Source organism: Semicossyphus pulcher, unplaced genomic scaffold (genome assembly GCF_022749685.1).
Source record: "Semicossyphus pulcher isolate SPU_LCO1_2020_fin unplaced genomic scaffold, fSemPul1.0.p SCAF_21, whole genome shotgun sequence".
NCBI classification, from domain to species: Eukaryota; Metazoa; Chordata; class Actinopteri; order Labriformes; family Labridae; genus Semicossyphus; species Semicossyphus pulcher.
In genome coordinates this window covers 10,046,695-10,070,689 of record NW_027211695.1, presented here as the reverse complement: position 1 = coordinate 10,070,689, position 23,995 = coordinate 10,046,695, and the positions used below count along the sequence as shown (strand labels likewise).

At 40.3% G+C, this 23,995-nt stretch overlaps 1 protein-coding gene across 1 annotated transcript in view; it reads left to right on the top strand.

Moving 5' to 3' along the window:
- The window catches only part of m1ap (meiosis 1 associated protein), a 55,390-nt gene extending 38,675 nt beyond the window's left edge, over window positions 1–16,715 (top strand). Inside the window, 8 exon segments of the mRNA XM_069672803.1 lie at window positions 5,068–5,223; window positions 5,505–5,664; window positions 6,613–6,754; window positions 7,807–7,870; window positions 7,960–8,102; window positions 14,223–14,347; window positions 14,748–14,808; window positions 16,500–16,715. Of these exon segments, the coding sequence (XP_069528904.1) occupies window positions 5,068–5,223; window positions 5,505–5,664; window positions 6,613–6,754; window positions 7,807–7,870; window positions 7,960–8,102; window positions 14,223–14,347; window positions 14,748–14,808; window positions 16,500–16,715 (1,067 nt within the window).
- Window positions 16,716–23,995: the final 7,280 nt, after the last annotated feature.

Here is a 23,995-nt window from a genome sequence, read left to right as displayed (position 1 = left end):
CTACTGCAGGTCAGGTCTGATAAAGTTAAAAGTTTGTGACCGTGTCAGGCCAGATGAAACTGGATTAAATGATTCATATTAAAAACAAAATATTGTTTCCCATGTAGATTACCATCTTATTGACATTTATTGTCAAGTAAAAATAATTAAATATTTTAGCTATAAAATGTAAAAGAATATTTAAAATGATTAAACGAAAATATAAAGTAAATATAAACAGTTATATATATCTTTGTGTATATATATATATATTTATATCAAATAAAACTAAACATAGCATGCGGATGTAGATGAGGAGATATATAAATAAACCGGAAGGAATCATTCGGCTCTGATTGAGTGCACCTGGAACACATTTGCACAGGACACAGGAGCAGCACGCCAGGGCTGAACAAAGACCACGCTCACAAAGGCAGCGTTTAGGAAAAGTTGACCCGCAGAAACACTGCAGGGCCGATAATCTACGAATTCGAAAAGGCAGACGGTAATACGCTGAACTTTCATTACTTTAAGAAACTGCTGGCGTGTAAACTGCTGCTGTGGTGCCGGCGTGGGCGCACTGTTGCTCCGTGTCACGGACTTTTGATGATGTCTCATTATTGTGTAAAAACTGTCAGGCTGTCTGTTTGTTATCTACAAAATGTGGAATTGAATATATTCGTGACTTTGTTAATCGTTGTCACGCGGAAGCATGGGGTGATGTCCGACTTGATTGGTTGATTGATTGTTTGATTGATGTTTGAGTTTGGGTTTACCTGTAGTCACAAAGGTGATGGAAAAAAAGAATGTAAATATAATTCAATGTGGTTTTGCACGTTGTAGGTGTGTGATACGGATAAATTATTTCCTATATGGTTAAAAATTCTCAATATAAAGTCAATACACATTTAGCCTAATATATTGTTGAGGGCTTGGAGATTTAAAAAAATGGAGTCAGCATTCACTTTTATTGCATTTAATTTGACAAAATCACTGTATTAATTGAAAATAGCGCTCATGCTTAAGCTGTATTTTGCAATGTTTGAAGCAGTGTTTCTGTTGGCTTAAGTGGGGGGGTTTTTCAGTTTCTTTTTCTTTATTAAATGTTTTCACCCAAATGACGGTTGCTAACTGCTGATTGCTAACTACCTATTGCTTTACTGACAACAAATGGAAAAGTAAAACTTTTGAAGTTGTCAGTTTTATTCTATTTGGCGGCACCTATGGCGATAAAAAGGAATTTCGTAAATGTCGCCACAAACACCCAGTCCATGATACTATATACTGCAAATGCAAAGGCTTTCATCAGTTGGTCATAGGCTCAATCACCATTGTTACCTCATTCTATGATGGATGGTGACTTAACAGACATTTATTTAAATAAAAATCTTCGATTATCACTTTAAGCGGGAAAAAAGTTGTCATTGAGTGGAATCCAGTTATCCTTTGTGTACATTTATCAATCAATCCTTTTTAAGTGGGGAAGCTTCACAGTGATTAGCCTAGATAATTTGACATTTATATATTTATACATGAATATTAAATAGTCAAAATAAAAGCTTCAATCATGCAAACTGGTGTTATATTATATTTTTTTTTTTTTTCAAAAATATATGATGCCATGGAAAATCCTGTAGTAATATATCGAAGTATATATGTTTTCCACATGATTTGTTATCATGGTTTACATCTGTTATTATCCTGTCTGATGTCCAGACTCCAGATCGAAGTTGATCCTTCTGATGGGCCACCTCAGGACACTACCTTACACAACCATTCAAAGTTTAGCTTTAGGACACTAGGCAACATTATTAGACTTCACTGTAGATAGGGGTGTGAATATCCCTGATTTTTAGTGGCAGGCTTGCAGTTAATATTAGGAGTCTCTATTGAATGGCATTAGATCATCATGAATGGTCACTGGCTATTAAAGCATTAGGATAATTAAACAGGGTTCCCACGCATTCTGGAAAACCTTGAAACTTAGAGTTTTCCAGTCATGAAAACACCAGGAAATTGATTTAAATGACCAAATATCCTGGAAATAATTGATGTTGTCCTGGAAAATTTTAATTGTATTTTAGCTCCTCACTCAGTCTACGTATACCTAGGTGCGTATTTTTGTTTGAAAGTTGACTGTTGGTAGGATAAGCTGTGCGGTATGATTGTTTTTTATGTAAAGTATGTTTCGTAAAATCGATTATTTGTAAAGTTAATTTATCCTGATGCAATCGCGATGCCAATTTCTGTTAGCGTGCAACTAAAACACTGGATCTTTTGACTTAAAATTACTTGGTGACATATTCTAATGTCAACTAGCCGGTAGCCCAACTTTGAGTTTCAGCTGCCTCAACTCCAGTCTAGGCTCCTACAGCTGTCAAAGGCACAGTCGAGTCCTGCAAGCGATACAAGATTGCCGCCTTTCTAACACACTTTATAAGCAACTGAAAGACGATAGAAAAGTAGGACACTTGAATATTACAATCTTTTTTTCCAATATATTGCTATGTTCTTTCACTTCAGGTTTTCTTGCAAGACATGCAAGAAAACAAGTGATGTGGGCAACATGGGCATGTCATGCATGGCAAGAGATTTGCTGTTCTTTTGTTGTGTGTCAGTGGTTATCCGTTTGACAAAAGTAAATTTAACTTGAAATGAAGATTTTATTCATCTACATCAATACAGCTATCCGCTACTAGGGGTGCATGTGACGACCCATTACAATACCATCTGGTAAACAATGCTTTGACAATAACACAGTGTACATTATGGTGTGATTTACTACTTATATTTTGAAATTGTTACAGAGGTAGAACAGTCAATGTTTTGTCCAAGTTTGAAGTTCACATGGGGAGTATTAAGCAAGTGTTTGGAGTGACTATTGTAACTGTCACAATTCAAGTAAGTGTAACACAGAACAGGTTGGTGTTTGTTGAGTAGAGCTTCGCAAGTAAAAAAAAAAACCCAAACCTTTATTAAAACAGATACCAAATACAAGAAAATGAGGGACAGAAAGAACAGTGCATAGAGATTTTGTTGGGAGAGACAAATGATAAAAACGTTTTTCTTTTATCTTTTATGTAGTAAACAGACACTTTAACTGTTCAAAGATTCAGAAGCAGGGACATCTGCACCAGTAGGAGGCTTTAGCAGTGTAAACACATTCTTTATGATGTCAGATAAGGCTGCTGGAGAGACACAGACAGCATCACATCACTTCGCTCCTCTCTGTCTTGCCAAACACACAAATCAAGTTTAATGACGTTCACCTATCCTCCACAGTCAGTGATGTATTGCTTTGTGGAAACCAGTTTGACACACTCACACAAGACAAACTGTCTTCAGTTATTTATGCTGCTGTGAGAAGCTATCCTCTGTATTTTCTCTATTCCTCTCTATCTTTCTCTCCCCTTCTCTCACACCCACAAACGTATACAGAAACGCACTCCATGGTCTTATTACATATTGTCAACAGTGTGGTCAATCATCCCTCACACACCATCTATTTCTTTCATATTTCATCATCTTTTTTATCCCTTTCCCTCATTCTCTTCCTCTCTGTTATTTATACTTTTTATCCTTCTTTTTTGTCTGCATCAGTGCATATTTCTCAATCTTTACCCCACCCCACCCCCCACCCCCACCCCTTTACTCAGTCTCCTCCTCTATCCATTGCTATTCCCCAAACAAGCATTATCGGAGGGAATGGCGATTGATTTTCTTGAACCCATTTTCCTCCATCTCCCAAGGATTCTTTTCTTTCCTCTGCTGTATCATTCCCATAATGGCAATAATACATCCCTTCTTTCTCTTCCCTGGCTTGCTTTGTTAGGTCCTGTACAGTTAAAGGTGTAAGGTTTTCTCTTTCGGTTCTTTGTCTTTGCTAAGTACGGTAAACTGCTCCAGTATAGTAGGATGTACTTGTACTAGGATGGTCTTATAATACTGCTGATTTAAAGTACTCAGAGCTTTCAGCAGCTAAGAACAGCAGCAGTGTTGCATGTGTCATAATTAAAGACTTGACTTTACCATATGCTTTTTGGACACACAAAATGAGATTTTTTTTTTTTTAAGCAAAAATGCCTTTAGAACCTGCTTTGTTACCCTCTTAAACTTCTTTTTTGTTCTCTTTTTTTTACCCTCCTTGCTTCATTCAGTTGGGAGCTGACATCCATCAACAACAAAAATGTCCTTTCCCTCAGGTGAAGTGCCTAATTGTGGGTGAAGGACTTTGAAAACTTTGGCCAAGAACCATAAATAGCTTTTGTGCTCTATCCACCTCTGACCGATATAAGAAGCAATGAATCCCTCATTTTATTCCCGCAATTGGTCGTTTCTCATTTCTTCCTAAAAGTCTTCTCATTTTATCCCCCCTTCTGTCCTCCATCTGTACCCTCCTCACTATTACAGTGCCTCCTGATCCACTCCTCTCCCCTTAGTCCCATTATTTATCCCTTGATGGGTCATTAACTATTAAACACCAGATAAAGAGGAAAAAGAGAAGAGGAGGCTGTAAGGTTTGTGTCTAGTCTGCGATAATGAATGGACATTGGGGAATGACAACAGAGAAAGCGGAGGGTGGAGTAGGTCCACAGGGTCTTTTCTGTAATGATAGGTAGGAATTGGTGTGAAAAGAAAGGACAGCTAAGCATCTGCTTTCTGTTCTCTGCAAGATGAGATTTGCTTTAAGGTGTCTAAAATCCTTCCCTTTCTGGCAAATTTAGACTGCTTTTCTCTGCATCGACTTTCTTTCATAAAACAAGTTGGCTTTGGTGCAAAATGCAGCAGAACTTCTCCCCTTTAGGAAATCATTGCCAGTAAACCTGAAGAAGGTTTTTGAACTTTACATCTAAAGGCTTCACTGACTCTGGATTACCCTAAGAGCATTGCTATTGAGTCACTGAGCCCTGACAACAAGTGAAATGTATTGAATTTTGCTTCCATCTAGTGGCCGTAGATGAAAATTTGTTGAATATTATACCTAAACAACTGCTGCCTTGGTAAAACATAGATTTGGAAAACAACAGTGGTTTCTTTGAAGAAAAGTTTAACTTTAATCTTGTGATGCCTCTCTGTGTCCGTCCTTAGACTGTCTGATGTTGGAAACAGAGATCGACCTGCAGCAAGTGGAGAACAGTGTGTTCACCATGGAGACAATCCTAAAGGCATGGCTTCAAGAGCAGGGAGGAGACAGAGAGCACCTCCACCTCCTGTTGCCTAGCCCTCTAGACAATACCATCCCAGGTACAGGTACTGCTGACAAGAATACCCTGCTTCTCTATGACCTGTGTGTCTGTAATGAGTTCTGAAAGCATGTACACCTGGCATTAACATGCATTTGTAAAGAAAATATATCCAGTCTGAATGTAAGTAGATCTAAAGGTAACCCCATATAACTTATTAATATCAGGTGTAAATGGCAAGAACCACACATCAACCATATCATTATTCAAGTAACGTACTTATTCAGATGGCATACAGTGATATCCGATATTCACTCTCAATTATGTTTGTCACTTGTGTAGTGTGTGTGAAGTGTGACATGCAGGAGCGTCTAATAAGCCCCGCCCTCATCCCCTTGAACCCCCACTTGGGAGTGAAGACGGAGAGCACCGGCGACTTCTTGCCTATCATGAAAGGATCAACCAATGAGGGCCAACCGCCCCAGAGACTGAAAGTAATCAAGTAAGAGACAGAGCCTTTTCATAGCCAGATACATTAAAAAGCTCTATTGCTTCCTACTCAGAACCATTCACATTCTTTTTTAGGTTTGTTAAAAGATGTTAAAAATACAAAGAAATTTGTATTTATAATTCCTTTTGCTCATAACTACAAAACCACAACAAATGAGTGGCATAGTAAGAAAGATGAGTGATTAAAAATTATTTTAAAATGTATGTAGTTTCTTAAAAATAAATTTGAATGAAAAAAGTAACATAATAATGATAATAGTATTAGTAGTATTATTATTATAAAAAGACTCAACACATAACCTTCTTACTTAAAATTCTATTCAAGCTATTTATACAGACAATTTAACTCGTTTACTATATCACCTCTAGACAACAAGACCATGCCGGAATAAATAGCTCTGTTGTTCAAAAGGTGGAATTATTCTTTAACACAAGTATAAACAGAGCATCACAAAGACAGGCAAGCGCTGCACGTATGGTATGAACACTCTCACAGTTTCTTCCTCTTCCCCTCATTTGTATTAGTTTTACATTTTCAGTAGCCACAGTGGGATGTAATGTGTGTGGAGTGTGTGTTTTGCATACCAGTCAGTCAGAAACAATTCTGTCAATCATGAGTCATCAGTATGTGCACACACACACACACATGCACAAAGCAGAAGTTACATTTACATTATGCTGGAGAACAGAGACAGGAATGATGTCATTCTCTGCTCATGATAATTTGTGCATACAACCTGCAGAGTTCTACTGAAAACTGTTTCAGGAGCTTCAAGAAGATGAATGACATCATCTTAGAGTAAAACTTTAAATTTCAATCAATTCTTTATAAAGGGTGCATAATGAAACTAAATAATTGTTCAGAAATGTTGGCTGTGGAGAATGTGCTTCCTTCATTTCCAGTCTGTATGCTAACCAAGGTTGTTTGTGTATGCTGTAGGACCCTCCATGCAGACGGAGTCTGTGAGAGTGTATTGTACGGCCTGCCCCTGGTTATCCGCCCCACCACCTGCTGGCAGCTGGACTGGGATGAAATTGAGACTAACCACAACTTGTTCCACGCCCTTTGCCACACACTCAGGGTATTTGATTGTGTTTAATGTTAGATGCTGAGGTTAATTATCAGGACTAAGAAGTTCATATTGACTTTTAGACATTGTGGAGTTTATCTTTTGCTGCATCTTGGAGTTCATTGATAATTCAGAGATTAATTTTTTTTCTGCCAATCTACAAATGTGTTTGCATTGTGCAAATCTAGTTCCCTTTTTACCCTTTTAACAAATACTTAATAGGATAAGTGAATGAGAATGGAATAGAATAGTAGTCATCATAATCAAGCGATTTCAATCTATAATTTGACAACTTCAGCATACTGTAGTTCATGCTTGAGAAACAACAATCATTACTCTCTTCTTGCTGTGTTTATCTGGATTGTTGACCCTCTGATTTTCTCCTCAGTTAATTTTTGTGCCTTGTCTTTTTACACACTAAAAGCAGTTTAACCAGGTATTAGACTCTTTTTGTAAATATCTCCTTAACTCTTGGGATGGAATTAAAATTTCCAAACTTGGGCTTGGAAAAACAAAGTAGCCTATAGCTTAATAATATTAAATGATGGCAATAATCATAAGAATATAATAAATATAATATGACAAAAATACCTTTTTATGTTTGTAAAAGGTACTTGCTTGGATCAATTCTCATCAGGCCAGTGTGGTCCAGAGAGATTGATAAAAAATTGCTCAATGTTCTTTAAAGTCTAAAGTGTGCATTTAAAACACCGAGATTCCCAACTGTTATAAGGGTAAAACAAATTAGCCATAGGGTTTTAAAAATACCTCTGCATCTTGTTAAAGACGTTTAGTTCAAGGTCTGAACATGTTGTTCTCTTTTTTTGCCTACTGTGTTCTTGGTGCCAAGCAATCATTATGTGTGTGATTGCAATTTTCCATGTAGCAAAAAATAACAAGGTAGAGTTATATATATATATTATATATTTATGCTGGCATATGATTAGGGAAATATCCTCTTGGACCATGAGATGGGGCAGAGCAGAATTCATGATGCAGCATGATTCCTCGGTGCGATACACTTGGATGAAATTGTTTGATCTTAGAATTGTTTTCTCTTCCAGAGTCGTGACTTGTTCGTGCTGCTGCAGGTTGAGCCTACACAGAAGTCTACAGCTGGAGGCCCAGGTCAATATGACTTTTTCTTATAGCAACCACGCAAATGCCATGAATGTATCAGTCCTCACAGTTGCCCTAAATATGTGTGTACAACACAGGAGTGTTTTCGCACTATGTCCTTCAGCCATCCCCGTCTCTCTCCCTCCTTCTCAAGCCTGTGGTCTCTAGAGAGCTGCTGCTTCCCTGCTTACTGCCCAACTCTACTCAGGAACCTAGACCTGATGCTCTGCAGGTTATACAGGTTAGGTGACCTTTATTTATTACGAAAGTAGACTGATTCATCCTGCAGGTCCTAAGTAAATACATTATACTGGCCACTTAAGTATACCTGTTCAACTGCTCGTTAGCATAAATATCTAATCAGCCAATCACATGGTAGCCACTCGATGCATTTAGGCATGTAGACATGGTCAGGACGATCTCCTGAAGTTCAAACCAAGCCAAATCAGAATGGGAAAGAAAGGTGATTTAAGTGACTTTGAACAGTGTCCCCTGTCCCGATCCTGGCCCTTTCTTAACCTGTTGCTGATCTCCTTCCAGTCGTCATCCCTGCCTGTTGCTGATCCTGTTTCCATGTTCCAGTTGGCGATTCTGTTCAACTTACAGTAACAGCGTTCCCGTTCCTGATCCTGTCCTTTTTCCAATCCTGTTCCTGATCCTGTTCCAGTCACCGCCCCCTGGTCTGTTACAATCCGATCCTGTTCCAGTCACTGCCCCCTGGTCTGTTGCGATCTCATTCCAGTGTTCCCGTCCCTGATCCGACATGTTCCTGTGTTCCCGTCCCTGATCCGACATGTTCCTGTGTTCCCGTCCCTGATCCGACATGTTCCCGTGTTCTCGTTGGTGTCTCAGCCTGTTCCTGTTCCTGATTCCGGCTTGTTGCAGGCTTCCCTTACTTGTTGCTGCTACTTTTCCCGGGTTCCTATCTGCGCCCTGGCCTGTTGCCAATCCCGTTCCTGATCCTGTTCCAGTTTTCCAGTTGGCGATTCTGTTCAACGTTATTACAGTGTTCCCGTTCCTGATCCTGGCCTTTTTCCATTCCCGTTCCTGATCCATGGTTCCAGTTGGTGTCCCGGGCTGTTGCAGTTGTCATTCCAATGTTCTCATTCCTGATCTCCGCTTGTTGCCGTTCCCACTTCAGTGTTCGCGATCCCGGCCTGTTGCCCTTCCCGTTCCAATGTTCCCATTCCTGTTCCCAGCCGATTTCCAATCGTGTTCCAGTCACTGCCCCCTGGTCTGTTGCGATCTCATTCCAGTGTTCCCGTCCCTGATCCGACATGTTCCTGTGTTCCCGTTCCTGATCCTGGCCTTTTTCCATTCCCGTTCCTGATCCATGGTTCCAGTTGGTGTCCCGGGCTGTTGCAGTTCTCATTCCAATGTTCTCATTCCTGATCTCTGCTTGTTGCCGTTCCCACTGCAGTGTTCGGAACAGGCCGGGATCACGAACGCGGTTTCTAATCCCAGCGTCGTCATTTCAGGGTTTCTGTCCCTGATCTGGCATGTTGCCATTGCAATTTTTTATCCCAGCCATTGTCATTCCCGTTCCGGTGTTCCGATCCTGTTTCCTGATCTCGACCTGTGTCAGACCCTGTTCCAGTGTTACTGGTCCTTTTCTCAGCCTGTTGGTGATCCCGTTCCAGTTGTCATCCCTCCTGCCTGTTGCTGACCCTGTTCCTGATCCTGTTCCTGTGTTCCGTTGGTGTCCCAGCCTGTTGCCGATCCCATTCCAGTCTGGAGCTGATCCCTTTCCTGAGCCTGTTCCACTGTTTCAGGCAGCATCTTGCCCTATTGCCGATCCAGCATATTGCCATTGTAGTTTCTGATCCTGGCCTGTTTCCATTTCCGTTTCCAGTTTTTGCCAAACATGTTTCACTTGGTGTACCAGCCTTTTGCTGATCCTTTTCCTGGTCCTGTTACAATGTTCCGGTTTCTAATCCCAGCGTTGTCATTCCAGTGTTTCTGTCCCTGATCTGGCATGTTGCCATTGCAATTGTTTATCCCAGCCTGTTGTCATTCCCGTTCCGGTGTTCCGATCCTGTTTCCTGATCTTGACCTGTTGCAGACCCTGTTCCAGTGTTCCTGGTCCTTTTCTCAGCCTGTTGGTGATCCCATTACAGTTGTCATTCCTCCTGCCTGTTGCTGACCCTGTTCCCATGTTCCAGTTCGTGTCCCAGGCTGTTGCAGTTCTCATTTCATTGTTCTCATTCCTGGTCTCTGCTTGTTGCCGTTCCCACTGCAGTGTTCGCGTTCGTGATCCCGTTGTCCCGTTACAAGCCAATCCTGTTCCTGATCCTGTTCCAGTCACCGCCCCCTGGTCTGTTGCGATCTCATTCCAGTGTTCCTTTTCCTGATCTGGCATGTTGCTATTGCAGTTTCTGATCCAAGATTGTTGCCTTTTCCGTTCCAGTGTTTCCTGATCTCGACCTGTTGCAGACCCTGTTCCAGTCATCATCCCTGCCTGTTGCCAACCCCGTTCCTGTTCCCGTCTTCCAGTTGGTGTCCCAGCCTGTTGCCGATCCCATTCCAGTCTGTAGCTGATCCCTTTTCTGAGCCTGTTCCACTGTTTCAGGCAGCACCTCGCCCTATTGCCGATCCCGTTCAAGTTAGTTACAGTGTTCCGTTCCTGATCCTGGCCTTTTTTCAGCCTGTTGCTGATCTCGTTCCAGTCGTCATCCCTGCCTGTTGCTGACCCCATTCCTGATCCTGTTCCCGTGTTCCAGTTGGCGATTCTGCTCAACTTACAGTTACAGTGTTCCCATTTCTTATCCTGGCCTTTTGCCAATCCTGTTCCTGATCCTGTTCCATTGTTCCAGTTGGTGTCCCGGGCTTTTGCTGTTCTCATTCCATTGTTCTCATTCCTGATCTCTGCTTGTTGCTGTTCCCACTTCAGTGTTCGCGATCCCGGCTTGTTGCCCTTCCCGTTCCAATGTTCCCATTCCTGTTCCCAGACGATTTCCAGTCCCATTCCCAATCGTCTTCCAGTCAGTGCCCCGGCCAATTGCTAATCCTGTTCCAGTGTTCCCGCCCGTGTTCCGGCATGTTGCCTTTGCAGTTTCTGATCCTGGCCTGTTTCCATTTCCTTTCCAGTTTTTGCCAAACATATTTCAGTTGGTGTCCCAGCCTTTTGACGATCCTTTTCCTGGTCCCGTTACAATCCAATCCTGTTCCTGATCCTGTTGTAGTCACTGCTCCCTGGTCTGTTGCGATCTCATTCCAATTTTCCTTTTCTTGTGTGGCATGTTGCCATTGCAGTTTCTGATCCCAGACTGTTCCATTTCCGTTCCAGTGTTCCCAATCCTGTTTCCTGATCTCGACCTGTTGCAGACCCTGTTCAAGTGTTTCTGGTCCTTTTCTTAGCCTGTTGCTGATCCTGTTCCAGTCGTCATCCCTACCTGTTGCCGACCCCGTTCATGATCCAGTTCCCGTGTTCCAGTTGGTGTCCCAGCCTGTTGCCGATCCCATTCCACTCTGTGGCCGATCCCTTTCCTGAGCCTGTTCCAGTGTTTCAGGCAGCATCTCGCCCAATTGCTGATCCCGTGCAAGTTACAGTTAGTGTTCCTGATCTTGGCCTTTTCTCAGCCTGTTGCTGATTCCTTTCAAGTCGTCATCCCTGCCTGATGCTGACCCCGTTCCTGATCCTGTTCCCGTGTTCCAGTTGGCGATTCTGTTCAACTTACAGTTACAGTGTTCCCTTTCCTGATCCTGGCCTTTTGCCGATCCCTTTCCTGATCCTGTTCCATTGTTCCAGTTGGTGTCCCGGGCTTTTGCAGTTCTCATTCCAATGTTCCTATTCCTGTTCCCAGCCGATTGCCAGTCCCATTCCCGATCGTTTTCCAGTCACCGCCATGGCCTATTGCTAATCCTGTTCCAGTGTTCCCGCCCCAGTTTCCTGTTCTCGACCTGTTACAGACCCTGTTCCAGTGTTCCTGGTCCTTTTCTCAGCCTGTTGCCGACCCCGTTCCTGATCCTGTTCCTGTGTTCCAGTTGGTGTCCCAGCGATCCCATTCCAGTCTGAAGCTGATCCCTTTCCTAAGCCTGTTCCAGTGTTTCAGGCAGCATCTCACCCTATTGCCAATCCCGTTCAATTTATAGTTAGTGTTCCCGTTCCTGATCCTGGCATTTTGCCATTCCTTTTCCTGATCCCATTCCAATGTTCCCATTCCCAGGTGATTGACTGAAACATGTTTGGCAAAAACTAGCAATGTCCCAGCCTTTTGCCGATACTTTTCGTTTTACCGTTACAATGTTCCGGTTTCTGATCCCAGCGTTCTCATTCCAGTGTTCCTTTCCCTGATCTGGCATGTTGCCATTGCAATTGCTTATCCAAGCCTGTTGCCATTTCCGTTCCAGTGTTCCAGATCCTGTTTCCTGATCTCGACCTGTTGCAGACCCTTTTTCAGTGTTCCTGGTCCTTTTCTCAGCCCATTACTGATCCCTTTCCCGTGTTACATTTGGTGTCCCAGCCTGTTGCCGATCCCATTCCAGTCTGTAGCTGATCCCTTTCCTGACCTTGTTCCAGTGTTTCAGGCAGCATCTCGCCCTACTGCCGATCCCATTCAAGTTACAGTTGGTGTTCCTGTTCCTGATCTTAGCCTTCTCTCAGCCTGTTGCTGATTCCTTTCCAGTCGTCATCCCTGCCTGATGCTGACCCCGTTCCTGATCCTGTTCCCGTGTTCCAGTTGGCGATTCTGCTCAACTTAGTTACAGTGTTCCCATTCCTAATCCTGGCCTTTTGCCATTCCCATTCCTGATCCTGTTCCATTGTTCCAGTTGGTGTCCTGGGCTGTTGCTGTTCTCATTCCAATGTTCCCATTCCTGTTCCCAGCTGATTGCCAGTCCCATTCCAGATCGTGTTCCTGTGTTCCAGTTGGTGTCCCAGCCTGTTGCCGATCCCATTCCAGTCTGGAGCTGATCCCTTTCCTGAGCCTGTTCCACTGTTTCAGGCAGCATCTCGCCCTATTGCCGATCCCGTTCAAGTTACAGTTAGTGTTCCTGTTCCTGATCTTGGCCTTTTCTCAGCCTGTTGCTGATTCCTTTCAAGTCGTCATGCCTGCCTGTTGCTGACCCCGTTCCTGATCCTGTTCCCGTGTTCCAGTTGGCGATTCTGTTCAACTTACAGTTACAGTTTTCCCATTCCTATTCCTGGCCTTTTGCCAATCCCGTTCCTGATCCTGTTCCATTGTTCCAGTTGGTGTCCTGGGCTTTTGCAGTTCTCATTCCTGATCTCTGCTTGTTGCTGTTCCCACTTCAGTGTTCGCGATCCCGGCATGTTGCCCTTCCCGTTCCAATGTTCCCATTCCTGTTCCCAGCGGATTTCCAGTCACTGCCCCGGCCAATTGCTAATCCCGTTCCAGTGTTCCCGCCCCTGTTCCGGCATGTTGCCATTGCAGTTTCTGATCCTGGCCTGTTTCCATTTCCGTTGCAGTTTTTGCCAAACATGAACTTGAACGGGATCGGCAATATGGCGAGATGCTGCCTGAAACACTGGAACAGGCTCAGGAAAGGGATCAGCTTCAGACTGGAATGGGATCAGCAACAGGCTAGGACACCAACTGGAACACAGGAACAGGATCAGGAACGGGGTCAGCAACAGGGAGGGATGACGACTGGAACGGGATCAGCAACAGGCTGAGTAAAAGACCAGGAACACTGGAACAGAGTCTACAACAGGCCAAGTTCAGAACAATTTACACAGAACTAGAATACAATAAGTGGACTTTGTCTGATTATCCCATCTGTATTTGGTCTCTGTGTTCCTTCCTTACTGTGCCAGTTGTCTTGGTCAAATTTTTCAACCCTGCTCTGTTTCCTCATGGCACTCAATGTTTTGACCTCATGCTGGACTTTTTTTTTGTGCCTTTTTGTTTTTTTTATTGGAATAAATCTTGTATTATGTATCTGGGCCTTCGCACCAATCAAGTGACAGAGCTAAATTATTTGGGATATAGGCAAAGTATATGCAGTAATAACAATTTTATATGCAAGTACACCTATATGTATTTGGTGTGTGAGAATAACTGTTAAAGCATTTTTTATAGAAAAATGAATAAAAAAAAGAATCTCCAATACTTAAATAGACAGATTTAGTTAATTCAATCCATGTTCTTTGCTAGTATATTGTGTGATTCTGTCATAAGATTTTTCTGTTATATGTGTTGATATACTTTTAGAATGATACAGATTGCTGTGTATTTTCTGAATTCAAATTTTGCATTGGCACTGGCCTCATACTTGCATAGCTCCTCGTCTTTTATTTCAAAGAGTTTATTTGCATGTTACAAAAGTGTTAATCGTGTACCCACATTTTCAAAGCCCAGATCCAGAAATGTATAAACTCAAATTATTCGGTTTTCTCTGACAGGGTTGTCTCACTCAGATGGATGAGGAGTTTATTTTTAACCCCATTTCTCTGAACAGTAACCTCTACCAGCACCTCAAGAGTAGAGGTCTGCTCTCACAGCCAAGATACCCATATAGGTAGGGGGGGTTGATGTCATGATGCAAGAAAGGATGAGAACATGATGCAATCAAATCTCTGTACCTCTTGGGAAAATGCTAGATCAGTTACTGGTCATTTTTTAAGATGTAATGGATGTAGAAGTTAAAATAGTGTAAAAACTAAAAAAAAAAACTGTTGGTGATCATAAAGACATGTGATTTAGTCAAATCTATTTCACTTAAAGGTCTCCTAAAGGTCTTACAATCTGTAGAGCATGGCACATTCCATCCTTCCAGACATGGTGTGCACTTCTAATAAACTATACCTTTTTGTCATGCAGCCTTAATCTCATAATGGTAGCTGTCCTATTAGTGTGTGCACGATAACTGATAAGAGCATTAAAAGTAATAATTGTAAGAACATGACATTAAAAATGGTTGATTTTAGATTGCCACAAGCACAAGACCAATCTCAACCACCAGAGGGCTCTAAATCTACAGGCAGAAGACCGCCTCGGCAGGTAAACACATCTTTAGACATTACTTTATGACAGTGTAAAGGGCATCATGTGCTCATCATATGAATGACCACAATGATTATGAGAAGACTGAAGTCGACAAGACTTGAATGCAATTTTGTGCAAAAGAAGAAGCAGGAAGATTATTTTTATGGCCCTCAGGGTTGTGTGTAGGGAGTTTTTGCTTTACTAATGCAACTTCCTCCTTACCCTCAATTCTATGTTGACTAAATGTTAGCACTTACAATTTGACAGTTTAGTGCATAAATACACGTTCACTCAATACAAACATGTTCTGCTCAATCTATAGAAGGGAATTGATTCAACAGTTATATAAATTACAGGTTACTTGTATGGAACTAAAGATGAAATTGATTTATTTGAAGTAATCTATCCACAGTGTTTTCTCAGAAGAAGGAGTTAAACGAAATGGAGGCAACTATTTTAACTTAACTCAAAGTACCAATACAACAATGGGGAAAAAATGCTCCACTGCAAGTAAAGGTCCTGCATTTAAAATACTATTTAACTATGTACAGCAGTTATTAGCTGAACTTCTGCAGTATTTTACCATTGGAGCTGCCCAAGTACATAACATATTTATGTATAATTCAGTAGTTTAGTTTTAGGGTTTCCCATCCTAAGCATCTGGATCCCAAATAAGATTATCTGAGGGCTCATTAGATGTTTAACAGGCAAGGAAAGAAGAAAAAATGAATTCTGACAAATGTATGATCATTTAGTGGATATTATAAAAATCTTTTTTGTGAAACCTTTTAACACATGTTTTAATGAAACAGAAGTTTACAGAGGACTGTCTTTATGGTTGAATTGCCAACAACTCATGTACATCTAAACTTTGATAATGAACCACAGAAATATTTTTGAACATATGGTTAAACTTAAAAAATGTTTTTTTCTAATAAGTTTGTCAGGTTTTGTTCTCTAAAATTTTAATCTCAAAAAAGTTGATTAGTAACTTAATAAATGTAGGAGAGTTCAAAGTGCCCTACTTCACTACAAGCAACTCAAGCAAATGTACTTCAGTACAGTTCTTTTAAAACTAAGAATTTGTTACATGCTACATTACTAAACATCTCAATAAAAGAAAGATGTCCGTCCATTTAACTGCTGTCAGCAAGAATTAAAATGTGCATGTCCATCTTTTAAAGACTTTGTCTCACTTTGAAAGTTCATAACAATATGTTAATTTTTTACATCAACTGAGGCCTTCTGTGACCTGAGAGTGTGTAGCTGTTGGCAGTGTGATTCATCAGGGTTGATAAGGCTGCTGACATGCAAATAGTTCATTACAGCTGCAAAACACAGAAAATGTCTGTCTGCTCTGCTTTTGTCTTGTTCTGTTCTTTGGCACGCTCTCTTCTCAGTAACTGGAATAGAACTAAACCCTCGGCCCTTAACTTATTGTTTTCCTTTACCATGTTAATGTAGTCTCTCATCTCTTCCTATCAAATTCTTTGTCACTTTTTCCCCACCCTCTTAGGAGCCTCATCCTCCTTTTCTCTTTATTCTCACCTTTTTTTCTGTACTTATCAATTAAGGTCACCAAAAATGACTATAATTTGATCAAAGTTGCCAATATGTGTTGTTTAATACTTTTCTAGATAGCATTAAGTAAGGACCTTCTATTTTGAATATAAAGGCTGTGTGTTTTCTCTTCTCGGCCACAAAACCAGGGTCGCCAACTGGGAACAAACAGTAAGGTCAGGGCCACTGTGGCTCCCTTCTCCTCTTCCTCCTCCCTGGGTCATCCTCCTGCTAAAGCCTCTCGACCTACTCTGGTGCTCCTCAGCAGCAGCAGTGGAAGCCGCAGGGCACCAACTTCTACTCGACAGGAAGAAAATGGGGATGATCATGACCCCATAGTTATACAGTAAAGAGACTGGAAGGTGGATGGAAGAAAGTGGACTGAGAGAGCAATACTGCGGCAGGGAGAGAGAGGTGGTGTAATGTGTAACTTAATAACACACACTTCTGATCTGTCATTTCAAAGGCTGATCCAGTGAACTTACACACTTTAAGATACACATTAGGCTAATTGCTCTTTATTGTTAAGTTTGTGACGAATCAGCCAACTCAAAGTTTAAAAGAAACTTATTCATTTGCACATCGTCATATTGTGAACGCGCTACTCTTCACTACAGTCAGTGTGCTGACAGCTTCTTTTCTTCTTCTATTCACCTCTATTTAAATCTGACCACACAACCAGTTTTAGCTTTGTCTGAATTTAACTGGCCTCTGTATGTGTGTGCGTGAGTATGTGTGAGAAAGGAAAGTTTAAACCGCTGCCATCTGCACATTGCTGAGGCAGCAAGACTTCAAAATCGCACACTGTTATCAATGGGGGAAAAGAGATATAAAAGATGAAAAGAAGGGAAACGGCACGACAATGGAAGCCTGGAAGATTCAAAATGGAGGGAAGGAACAAAAAATAAAAAGTAATGACAAAAGTACAAAAGGTGGGTGGTGTGAAAAATCAGTGAGATAAAAGGATGCATTAAAAGCCTTGTGTGTATGTAACAGCACACCCACAAACGCATCAGCATAAAAAACAGACACCAGTTACTACATTATGATCATTCTGGCCTAATTAAGTATGCTGTAGCTATATTACTAGACTTGTAGACAGTAACGTGCTATTGCTGTGTACTGCACATTCCATTTCCAATTTGCCCTTAAGCCCCAGTCTGAACACAGCTTTACTGTTTTAATGAGACAGAATAAAGCAGTGGACAGAGGGGCCTCTCTGCTCTCCTTCACCCCCACAGTAAGTTCTCTCTCTGGGGGTTGAAAGTCAGTGTGAGGGGGGAGTAGATGGGAGAGACTTGGGGAAAACTGATTGGATTTTATTCTTTAAAATAGTAAAAATTAACATTTCAGTCTAGTTTGAAAAAATTCAAGTTCATGCAGTGACATCACTGGTAGGTTTTTGACAGTGTAACATTCACTAACATTTATTCATATTTGATTCATACTCATTCACTCATATTTGTCAGTTAGAAACATCCGTCATAAGTATTATTAATTTATTCCTCAACATGGAGCTTTGTCATCCACACACACTAACACAAGAAACTCACACAAAGGCTTAATCAGTCTCCCGCCATTCCACCCCCTTGTTGAACCTCGTAACATTAGGGACTACCCGCTACCCAGTGGCAAATGACGTTATGACGTTGTGATGTCACAGGACTTCCGCATTCACAAATAACACCCACAACGATCCTTTTGTCTCTCAAATGAATTTGACCGGACCTAAAAAAACTACCCACTGAAATTTTACCCACTTCTTCTGCTCTTGCCATTCTTTCCCTTTTCTCTCTCACTCAGTACTTTCTTTTTCATCTTCACGAGCTTAGAGACATTGGGTTGATATGTTTGAGTTTTATAAATTTGTTTAAATAGAACAACAGCAGCATCTTTGTCCCCAAAAAGGTCAAAAGGCTTAGGCCAAAGTTCCTGTTTAGGCCTAAGGACATCGACCATACTCCTCTTTAAATGTCACAGCTGATAGAGATTAATGGGGCATGACAAACAGTCAGCAGAAGTGTCCCTTTTGGTGTTTGCAAATGCGTTCAGAGTTGAATATAAGAAAGTGTCTTGCTAGTTCGGAAATGTATGACCCATAACATAACAGTTCTTTTACAAGAAAGTTTTCTGTTCATTGTTTTTGTTCCAATACATGCTTATCTCATTGTTTTGACTCATCTGTTCTTGTTTAGTTTACATGTTGCATCTGTTTTTAATCTGATTCATAACCTGAACTGCAAAAGAAATTAACCAATAATTTGTTCACTCTGTACATTTATATTAGTTGGTGATATTTCAGCTGTTGTCATTTTGTACGTTTCACATAATTATATACATATTTATTGACCTTCTCTCAGATTTGATGTTCACTGTATATGAACTGTTAATGAATAAATTGTCCATAGGTAACATTTTGTGAGGGGATTATTGTTATAAGTAGTCTGTAAGTAGCTTGAGATACCTTTGTTTTGAAAAGAGGATGTTGAACTAACTTTAACCTTTAACGCCGACTAGTTCCCCTGCAGAATACTAAAAGCTAATACAGATAGATTGTTCTATGAAAAGGAACTTCAAGACGGAAATGTATATTTATTGTCTTGAAGGGCATTGTGATCCCTAATCAGTATTTTAAAATGTCATTGCTGATGAAAGATCTGACGATAAAAAGGACATTTGGTTTAATGTAAGTCAACCATAACCACATTTTTAACTCAAACCATTTTTTGTAAACGTAACATCCTGTGAGGTAGTGTCAGGAAGCTATACACAGATAACTGATGATCTAACCATCGTTTAGCGTTTAACCTCCTACTGTTCCAACTACTGCACACAAGCACTATAGAGAATGCTCACAATCTGCTCGGACGATGAAGAGCTACTAAATATGAACATGTGAAGTCTCTTCCTGGAAAGATTGTTTTTTTTTTAGTTGACACGTATAATGCAGCTAACTTTCATTAAAACATTTACTGTGTACATTAACATGAACTGATTTCAGAAAGCAATAGTTTTGATGTGAATTGGGATAGTAGAAATTGCTTAAGCATGATAAATCTCATATATGAATCTTAAAGACCTCTAAATCCTACAAATGCATTGTGAAAATACAGTAAATATATACGTACATTTCAACAAATGACTAAAAACTAGAGAATGAGACAAAAAAGCAGCAGAGCATAGCTTACACTTAAATCTAACTTTAAAGTGGGCTGGTAGTCCATAACTGTAATCTTTATTTTCAATATCATTGCATGGGTCCAACAATAAATATATTAAATATTTATTTAACATTTATTTTCATTCCGGTGGGTCACCTCCGAAGCCTAAACATTGAAGAATCCATTATTTACCTCTAATCTTGCCACTGTACCCAAAAGAACTGCACACTGCTATTTACAAACCAATCCAATCCGTCATGCTTTACACCAAAATAAAGCAAAGGGATGAGACAGTCGTGAGATGTATTTTTGCAGAGTGTAGACAGAATGTTCACCCACTACTGTACAGGAGACAGGTTGTCTCCTATTTTTTAAGTTTTGACTCGTCGTTTCCTGAGGGCAGAGGTGTGACCTTTCACTGCACCAATTTGTCTCATTTTGCAGACAGGGAGTACGTGTCTGTGTATCTCAATCAGACAGGGACAGGACACTTCTGTCTTTGTCCCACTTTGGCTCATAATTTCTGTATTTTTTAAATAGATGTCACGACTTCCTGTTTCTTGAAACTTTAAATATTTTGTCATTTCAGAAAGTATTTTGCTTTTTTTCCATTCTGATCTAAAAAAAAAACTAAAAAAACTCCCTTTGGTCCGTCTGACTGAAAGTGCAATAGCATTTTTCATCAGATTCTATATCTGTATGATATTCGTGCTGCTTCCTGCTTTATTCTCAGAGTACCATTTCCTTTGCTGCAATGGGAAGTACAGAAAAAAAACCTCTGTTAGACTCTCTTTCTGTGTGTCTCACAAACTGTCTCTTTCCTGTAATTGTCCTGACCGGCCATGGCAGTGGCACAAGACTAATACTTGCAGGAACACAAATAATAGTAACATTTCATATAGGTCACCGGCAGAGAAATCAACTCTCACAAGCAGAGCTCAGTGAGAAAAGAAAGAGGAAGAGCATGTTGGTAAGGAGGAAGTTTGGAGGCTACAAAGTACAATCAGCTGAAATAAATCTGAAAGGTCTTTACACCTACACAGAAAGTTTAGAAAAGTCTGTTAATCTCAGACAAAGTCCTGAACATAATTCATACCGAAAACCGGCTCCAGAGAGATTTAGCTCTGACGGAGAATAGAATCATTAACTTATTTGGGTTAAAGAAAACTTTCTGTTTAATGCCATTTATGTTCAAGTTTTGAGCAGGGTCAGAGAGACCATAACATGCTGAAAATACATATAAATTACTTATTAATTATCATAATTAATATAAATACAGTAGGATTTGGTACAGACAAACCTTTTATTAGGACACAGTGATAACTGAATGAGAAACTGTCATTTCCTGTAGATAGCACTGAGAGCTGAGAGAGTGAATGAAACTCTCTTTTAGATACATATGACTGAATGAGCTTGCCCACGCAAAGCTAAAAATAAAAGCTGGTGGTCTGAAGTGTCACAGTCAAGAGGAAACCAGACTGTATCAGGTGTGTCTTAAGGCAGAACACATGAATCCTCGTTAGATGTGAAAAAGAGAAACTACTTATATTTAGTGCACTGCGATCTTAAATAGAATGTGGAAATGAAGCTGAGTTTCAGATTGAGGGTTTTTATATTCAGAAGTGCAACTGACAGGTGTGAATTTTCACAAGATTAGAAACGAGCAGGTTCTCAACACATCTGCAGAGTCTGCTTTAAAATGAGCTTCCAGGTTGTGACGCACTCTAGAGATAATTGATGTTCCTTTTTGAAACCAATATCGAATCAGCAGACTTCGTAGATAACAAATATTATCAGATATCACCATAGTAACTACAGACTGTCCTTTGGAAGTCGTTTACAATCTTGGAATGACCAATTTGTTAAAAGAAGTTGCTATAGTTTGCCATGCTGGGTTTGGATGAAAGCTGCAACAATTCATTTTGTAATAACATCATGGATGAATGTGTCAAATCCCTAAAAGTGTCACTTTTAGGGATGGACCCAGAGAATTTTAAAACAACTTTCAGCTCATTGTTTTAGTTCTACGGCTTGCACTGTTACTCCCCATTTTTTTCCATTCGCAATGGGAAGCTGTTTTCCACAAAGAAGCCCAGATAAATCCCATTGTTCAGTCCCAGACAGGCTAGCAACTAGCTTGTGATCAAAGAGGAACATTTAGCAGCTGAACAGCCATATATTTTCCTCAGTAATTAGTGGAGACCAAAAAAGGAAAGTGACTTTCCTTTGACACATGGCCAGAAACCTTTCAATGCTCTTTTTCTCTTTGCTCTTCATGCTCTGTTTGAAAAGGCAAAGTTGTTTGCAACATAACAATGTTTCCCTGTTGTGTTTACAGCTTTCACTGTCCCTTGGTGGCTATGAAATCAAGTAATACCGTTTCTTAGACAGAAACCGAAGCAAATTTTGCCTGGTGTCAGTCATGCAAATTTGACAGCTGGGCCTGTGTTTTCATTAAGCTCAGCCTCAGACTGAAATCAGACTCTCAAGCGTTCTAACTTCTATCTGTCTTTTCTTCCAATCTGTCTACCCTTTATTTGCTCTCCGATCATTTATGAAGCTTTTTCCTTTTTTCGTTCAAGTTGAGACATTTTAAAAATGCTTTGTCTCTGCACTGCCCTGGGTACATTTACATTTAATTGCACATTGTTGCAAGTTCTCGTGCAAAAGTTCTTGAAAAAAAAATCTGGAAATGTATTTTCTGGCATACAAGAACAGTCCAGCCTCCACCCAAAGCACTTGTTAGTGTAAAGCCTAAATACAGTGCCTCTTTATGTTGGACTGATCCTTTCCTTTCTGTAAGTTTGACCTTTAAAAAGACAGAGACCTTGGCAGGAAGAAGACATCACACCATGTGAAGGACATTCAGAGATGAGGACAGGAAGGCTATGACACACAATAATATTTGAAGATTGTGTGTGTTGGTGCACATGCGTTTGTATGTGTGTGCGTGTTTGTGACGTCTGCATGCAGACATGCAGAAATGCAGAGACCTCAAACCTGCAGATAAAATTGTCTGGCCAAAGATAGCACAATGTGGCTCAGAATGTCAGACAGACACAAATATACCTTCACAAGCATGTCTTTGTCATTACTGTAAAGCCATTGTGTCTGTCTTTAATGAAGTGTTTATTTTGTCTTCCTATTTTAACATTAAACCAATAAATCTACTTATTTTTAGATTGCTGCTGTTATTTTTGTCATGTGCCCTACAGAAGAAACATTTCTATTTCTTTACACTTTGCAAAAATATCATAGAAGTTGATCTGAAATTGAGAAGTGAGGTCTCTGGCAGTGGTTTCAGTATGAGGCTACTAACCTTAAATATATTGCACTGGAATGCAAAAAAAAAAGGGGATATGGCAGCAGTGGTGAAACAAATGCAGACACATAGTCCAACTCTGATATACCGTAAACTGAACAAACTTGACAGCAGCAGGCCTTCTTGTACAATTCTCACACATGCTCGCCTAGCTGTCACACACACACACACATTCAGCAGTGAAGTAGGTAGTTGAGCTGTTCTGCAGATGTGTGAAAGGTCAAAGCAGATAAAGGGCAAAATTTTATAAAGGAAGGATAAGAACTTTTTGTAACACAGGAACAAGGTCTGAACCACTTTGTGTTTGGAAGGCTGTACAAAATTCATATTCAACATGTTATTCAAATTAATTATGTTACTACTTTACTGGTATGTAAAACAGAACATATTTAGAAACTGTATTCAAGCCAATACAACACACTCTTCATTGATATGTGGAATGTCTATGTTAGGGCCTTATATCAGCCTGTATGACAAACTGAAGTCGAGGAATCTTGGGCTTTTATCATTCAGAGATGGCCTAACAGAAAAAAGCTCACTGAATGGGAAATGTAGGATCAACTTTTTCGAGCAGAACTCATACTAGGGACAAAAAGTCAAAATAAATTTGCCTATGCTGTTTAAATGTTGACAATTTCAAAAAATTATCAACAACTTATTATGTTGCTCTACTAAATCATTGGACTTCCCCTTGTGAATATGTTAAAATGCTTTGTAGCTGAGAGTTGATTGTAGACACTCTCATGACTTTCTTTCGTATATAAAGCTAAAGCCAGTAGTGGGTTAGCATAGCTTAGCATGAAGAAACAGAATATGCCAATATCTAAGAATTACAGACGAGATGGTTAAACAATCACTGATATATAATTTTCATTCAACTGAAAAAGCAGTCAGAGTTAAGCTTTCAGTCTTCACTACATTCATTGTGTGATCATGTTGTAGGCAAAGTCTTCTTCACACACAGACACTGTCACACTGACAGTTAATGTGTAAACAGCTTGTTTTGGATATTCCAATGAGGAAGTGTTAAACCACATAAAAAGAGCCAATGTTGACAGCATGAAAACAGGACAACATACTGTTTGTAGAGAGAAAGAGAGAGAGAGAGAGAGTGTGTGTGTGTGTGTGTGTGTGTGTGTGTGTGTGT